This window comes from Myripristis murdjan, chromosome 10 (genome assembly GCF_902150065.1).
Source record: "Myripristis murdjan chromosome 10, fMyrMur1.1, whole genome shotgun sequence".
Lineage (NCBI taxonomy): Eukaryota > Metazoa > Chordata > Actinopteri > Holocentriformes > Holocentridae > Myripristis > Myripristis murdjan.
In genome coordinates this window covers 17,091,577-17,098,216 of record NC_043989.1, presented here as the reverse complement: position 1 = coordinate 17,098,216, position 6,640 = coordinate 17,091,577, and the positions used below count along the sequence as shown (strand labels likewise).

General features: G+C 42.4%; 1 protein-coding gene across 1 annotated transcript; it reads right to left on the bottom strand.

The window, feature by feature from the left end:
* Window positions 1–261: 261 nt before the first annotated feature.
* On the bottom strand, window positions 262–5,510 carry LOC115366881 (probable tRNA(His) guanylyltransferase). Its single transcript, XM_030062541.1, is given in 8 exon segments — window positions 262–1,412; window positions 1,876–1,983; window positions 3,920–3,945; window positions 3,948–4,007; window positions 4,115–4,284; window positions 4,465–4,641; window positions 4,769–4,975; window positions 5,271–5,510. Coding segments are annotated over 8 exon segments (915 nt in total). The 5' UTR covers window positions 5,273–5,510; the 3' UTR covers window positions 262–1,247.
* Between the last annotated feature and the right edge of the window lie 1,130 nt (window positions 5,511–6,640).

The following is a 6,640-nucleotide window of genomic DNA, read 5'->3' as shown; positions in this document are numbered from 1 at the left end:
AGCACCAGTGCCACTCTTTTCGCGAAGTTTAATGTTTCCTCACGGTGCTCCAGATAGTGGTGTCAACACAAGCTGTCTTAAAATAACTCTGCACCAGTTGTGCTCTCATATTCTGGTTGTAAATGTCTTCTGCACTGAGCAACTATTTAGTCCATGTGTCAAGTTATGATATATATACCAAGTTTGGCAACGGCCCAACTCAATAGTTTTGAGCACACATTGGAGCTTGGGGGGTGGGGTGTCTAAGAATGACTTTTCAAATGGTAACACAAAAGCTTTATCTGGGTTAGGTAGAACACATATTTGGCACAGTGTAAATGATTTCAAATGAGATATTCAAAAACATATTGCTGTATTGCCCCCCAGCAACCAAGCCCACTACAGTAACGTAATACAGTAGGTCGTTTTCACTTCAAGCAAGCAGCCAGCAGCCATTCATAGGAAGCCGGTCATTTATAAGTGCGATAAATATGCCGCAGGCCACATGTCAGGTGGATAGAGTGTATGCAGGGTGTGTGTGTGTGTGTGGTATTCTTAGCACTGGTGACGGTGCAGGCGGATGAATCCATTCACATCTCCTCTAAATGGTGTCCTGGCAGCAAGACAAGGCTAATCTTTACTGGCAAGGTATTGATTTCTACATTACTCCACTTAATGCTGCCGCACATTTGCTTTTTCTAACCAGAAACTGGCACTTATATTGACCAAGTTATTGTTACTATTATTCAAACACCAGGAACCTACGGAGGTTCAAAGCACCAACACAGATCAAAACCCCTCAACACAAGAAGCACCGGTCCAAGCGGGGTCGTGTTAAGCACTCTTACAGGCCATGTAAATGTAGTAGCATGTAGTCTAAATGCCATTCATGATATCAAATGGTGGTATATTTTTGGAGGAGCAAACTAAGGAGTGTCAGATGCAAGCAGCATTGTAGGAAATAGTTACTGTCAGTCAGTGTCAGCCCACAACCCACTATAGATAAATGGCATTTCCCTCCTTAGAAACACAGTTGTTTTTGTTTAAGCCTGCCACAGCTGATGAACTGCATGAAATGAATGTTCCAGCTGTGAGAAACCTCTTGTAAAACATCAATCAGCATTATAAAACTTGAGTCCTTGACAATCAAGGGTAACAAGCTTCATGGGTAACACGGTCATCTGTCTGCATCAGTCTGTATCAAGCTGTCTGTTCAGTTAGAGTCACTGCTTCTGTGGGTCCAACTTCAACCAATCAGTGCTCAGCGTTCAGGAGTTATCGTCGTCCTCCAGGATGTCTGGGTGGTCCTCCCAGAACTGCTCTCCTATAATGTCACAGTGGAGTGCACGCACCCTCTTCCTGCTGCGCGTCACATGCACCTCCTTCTCCTCTTCGTTTGGAAGCTTCACTTGTTTGGTCACAGTTTCATCTTGCTGAGAACAGGGAATGGGAAGAAGGGCAGTGAAAAATAAAGATCATCATTGAAGTGTTCGACACTCATAAAGGGTATATATTTTCCCCAGTTCCTTATTTTAAAGATTATTTTTGGTATTTCTACTTTATTAGACAGGTACACTAGAGAAAGACAAGGAAGGCAGGAGAGAGAAAGGAGATGACATGCAGCAAAGGGGCCACGCTGGAATCAAACCCAGGCCACTGCCCTTAAGGCTATCCTCAATAATATGTGGTATGTGCTCTACACAATGCATGGTGCACTACTCGTGCTGCACAAAAAATCTGCTTTACATTTGGTCTGAATACACAGCAACACCTGCAAAATAAGTCCTGCAATGCAATAAACGTCACATGTTGATGCATTCTAATAGTGACAGATTTTATCAATAAATACATTAACTTGAACAATTTAGAGGAGTCAAACCATATCTGAGAGCTCACCTTCTCCCAGATAAGAGTGGTGCCTTTCCTGTGGAGGGCGGATTCATTGTTGTAGTTCATGTCAAACTCAGAGAACAGGATCTCATTTTTGTCTGCAGCTAACGTTCCCTGGAGGGATACAAGTAATCAGAGTTACACATGGAAATAATTCACTTAAATGTCTTTGAATATCACAGTTAAGTCACAGGAGATGGCTCACTGGGTGTACAGAACACCAGTTGCTAAATGTGACTTGGTCACCCACTCCAAAATGTGGGTGGTGTCAGTGTTCCTGATAACGCTGAAGTGGTGCGTTGTCAGGAACAGTTCAGAAGATAATACAACTTTCCACTTCATCTGTTATTATTATTGGAGTAGAACTGCACTCATTTGGCATTTCTGGGAAGCTCTCCACTTGAAAGGTGTAAATTTTGGCAAGTTTGAGTTGGATTTGCAAGGAAAGCTCTACATGCCATGTAAATAAAGGAACACACCAATCAAAATCAGCTTCTTTCTGTACACTTTGCTCAGACAATACATGCTTTGCCTTATTTTTTCAAAGTGGCTTGGAAACCAGGGGGCACAAAGTTTGATGGTCTGCAGATGACTCATACTAGCCAAAAGTTCTGCCAAAGTGAACATTTCCATGGTGAAAAAAAAAAAAATGTCATGACAGGGACTGAGTTTCCTTTATAGGTCAGCAGAGAATGAAAAGACTCGCAGAGCTACTTCAGTCGTTGGCAGTCTGGTGGTCGCCCACATGTTTTATGGGGAGAAGTAGCTCACTTTATTAATTTAGATATTTCTGAGTCATTGTATAGTTTGTACTTCACAAACATTGGTTTTGGCAAACAAACTGTCATTGAGTCTCATGTGTGAGGACACACACTCCATGTCTCCAGTTAAGAAAGAAATGATTAATATGGCAAATGTGAAAACCCACGTTATATTTACCTTATTGTTTAGTATAACTCTTTTGTCATATATCACCCAATTGTTTATTTTTAATTTCTCATTTCTTTAGTACAGCATTTTTTACTGTACTGCTTGAAGGATGTTAAATAAATAAATGTGTTATTATCGTAATTATTATTGCCACACAAAATTCTAATTATTTTGGTCCAGAATTGTCCATTTTCTAAAATGATAACCACCTACACATTGCACTTACAGGAGCTTTTATGACATCCCATTCTAAAGCCATAAGCGTTCATACGGAGTTGGTCCCCCCTTTGCAGCTAGAACAGCTTCCACTCTTCTCGGAAGGCTTTCTACAGGAATTGGAGTGTGTCTGTGGGAATTTTTGCCCGTTCATCCAGAAGAGCATTTGTGAGGTCAGATGCTGATGTTGGACCAGCGGGCCTGGCTCACAATCTCTGTTGTAGTTCATCCCAAAGGTGTTGGATTGGGTTGAGGTCAGGGCTCTGTGTGGGCCGGTCAAGGTCTTCCACACCAAACTCAGCCAGCCATGCCTTTATGGAGCTGCTTTGTGCACTGGGGCTCAGTCATGCTGGAACAGAAAAGGGCCTTCCCCAAACTGTTCCCACAAAGTTGGAAGCAGAGAATTGTCCAAAATGTCTTGGTGAGCTGAAGCATTAAGATTTCCCTTCGCCGGAACCAAGGACCTGAGGCCAACCCCAGAAAAACAAGCCTATAGCATTAACCCTCCTCCACCAAACTTTACAGTTGGCACAATGTAGTCAGGGAGGGAATGTTCTCCTGGCATTCACCAAATCCAGACTCGTTCATCAGACCGCCAGATAGAGAAGCGTGATTCCTCACTCCACAGAACACGTTTCCACCGCTCCAGAGTCCAGTGGCGGCATGCTTTACACCGCTCCATCTGACACTTCGTGTTGTGCTTGGTGATGTAATGCTTGCATGCGGCTGCTCGACCATGCACGGCTTTGTGTTAAATTTCATACACCTGTGGCAATGGGACTGGATGAAGCACCTGAAATCAATGATTAAGAGCTGTGTTCCAATACTTTTGTCCATGTACTGTGTATATGAGCAAACATGCACCAAGACACAGAGCAATTACTTGAGCTAATTTAGTTCTCACCTTTAAGCGGTCCTCTGCCTTGATGTGGTGAGTCCTCCTTTATGTACTAACGTCCAAAACACTGTGTTGTACAAGTTATTTACATGACCTGAAAGAAACCAAAACAGTTTGATGTATCTTCTCTAGTCAGCTTAATGAACAGAGTCATCTGACAGTTAAATGTGGCTGCACATCAGAGCAGCAGCATGTGCTTACAGTCTGCTTGCCTCCAGCTCAGGTAGTCTCTCAGGTTGTGGTTGCTAGGATACAGGACCACCCGCCCATCAAAGCCAGGGGGGTACAGGAGGGGCTTCTCCCCAAAAAACTTCTTCCAGTAAAACACATAAGAGGAGGAGAACTGGGAAGCCACATGCGTCATGAGCTTACTGCCAGCAGAGCAGCGTTGACAGTACAGCAGGCAGAGGGATGTCGGGGTGGAGGAGACACACAAAGTCAGGAGACACAAGGAAGGAAAATCAACCGTCAACCAAGGATCAAGAATATCCTGCATGTATTTAAAACCCTGTGCGAATGAACTGATTCTGAGATGTACACAGCAGCAGTACCTGGCTCTCCTCTTGAACCAGTTGGAGGTCCTCTTGAAAACAAAACTGAACTCGTCACTCTGTCCATACGCAACAATAATGTCCTCTAGTTCCTCCATGACAGAGTGAGCGCTCCGTGTCATCAGGCCCAAGGCCCTGTTGTCATTGGGCTTTGTAAATTTATGCTTCTCTGCGAACCTGAAACACAAAACAACAGTTTATGTATATTTTAATATCACATCAAGCCAATCAGGGGCTCAAACTGGATGGGAGATATCTTGACAGTGCTGACAGAGGAGCTCTCTGACTTGAATGAGAAACTCACTTGTGAAAGTTGCGTCCATCCAGTCGCACAACAATGTAGCAGTTTCGGAGACATGTGTCATCTGTTTCAAAGTTGCGGACATACTCAAACTTGCTCTTGGCCATAGTGCTGCTGCTGCTGTGAAATAGACGGACCAAAGGAGGGAGAAAACAAGAGGTGATGCTGCGACGGATTCTGTGTGTCCTCTGAATCAGCATGAGGATCCTCCTGGAAGATGATGCAAACACGAACATGATAGTTAAATGTAATGAATGAACCGGATTCACTCCAAAACAATCAGTTAACATTTCATTTCCACCTCCACTTCTTCAGCTACGTGGCTCGCTCCATAAGGTTACTGTTGACGACTGACTGTCATGTTTCTCTTTGGTCTAACTCGTTTTTGGGACATCGTTTATTTCATGCACTGATAATCTGTTAACTGTGCAAATATCGACAATTCATGTGGTGTCTAAGTCACCAATCGTCGTTTGACCATGTTAAATGCCACACATTGCATGACATTTTCACCTATCAGTCCGTCAGCTCACACACGTTGGTTTGTATACAGTCCATCAGCCAATGCCGTCGTAGTGGTGCTGTGAACGTAGAAAACGGGGGTTCCGGCGGAACAGAGATGTCAAAGTATAAACAATGAATCACCAGAAGCTACGACGTTTGTTTCTACCAACTGTATATATCAGTATATTATCCTATATATCCTATGTTCATCACAGGTTAAAACCTACTAAACATCCGTTCACTGTGGCTCATTCAGCCGTTCTCCCGCGCCACCGAGTGGCAGATAAGGAGGTCGCGACCAAAGATCGTTTATGAATAAGACGATGTTTAACTAAACTTTAGTTAGAGCAAAGAAAATACAGTCTATCATTCAGAGGGATATTTGTTTACAGTATTTGCAGCGGTGATTAACACACAGATTATTAAAGTTTGATGCCACTTCAGCATCCCATAAAGAACCATACGAGTGATTCTGCATGATTAGTATTTATAAGTTGTGAATGGTTACGATAGAGTTAGCTGTGGAAGCGGAACATTATGAAGGTGGGTATTTCAAACAAAAATTCATAATTTGATTATATGATGTGAACTCACCTGCATGATTTACAAAATGGTTTGTGGCCATGTAAAATGAAGCGAAATTGTAGTAAATGGGCCAGACATTTAAAATCACTGGTATGGTCCTTTAATGGTGAAACTGATAGCACTGCAGATTTCATGCTGTGTTCGACACATTATTTTATTCAGTATTTACCATCTGACAGTCTTTTTTTTTTTTTTTTTTTTTTTTAAACTGCAAGTCAAAGCAGTAAAACTGGAACAAATTCAGATTTTTTTCTTCTGTTAAAACTCCAGTGAGACATTTGTCTCAGTCTGGGACTGTTTAATCTAGCACTATCAAGCCAGTCTCAGCTACTGACAGCACCACCACTGCTCTGTGTTCAATACTCTCGTGTATGTCTGTGTGTATCTCTAAGTCCTGCTACTGAACTTCATCAGCGATCAAGAAGAGTTTACATGGTCCTTTGTTGCCTCCTAGTGGTTCAATCAGATTCACTTGGGAATGACAGTTACCTTCTCCTCTACCTTCACTTGACTTATTTTCTTGACAAGAGCTTGTACTTTGACAAGTGATCTAGCCACACTACAAGCCTAAGAAAAAAAATTGGCACATAGTCCCACACTGACTATAGAGAAATAATTCTGTTGCTTACTAATAACCACAAAACAGTCAAGTCAAACAAGTCAAATACAAGCAAAGGAGCATTTTCTATGCACAAACAATAAAGACAAGCACCAGTGAGATTCATTTTAGCTAAACCTCAGAACCTGGATAACAGAATAAAACAGCAGTTAGGAAATAAATAGATG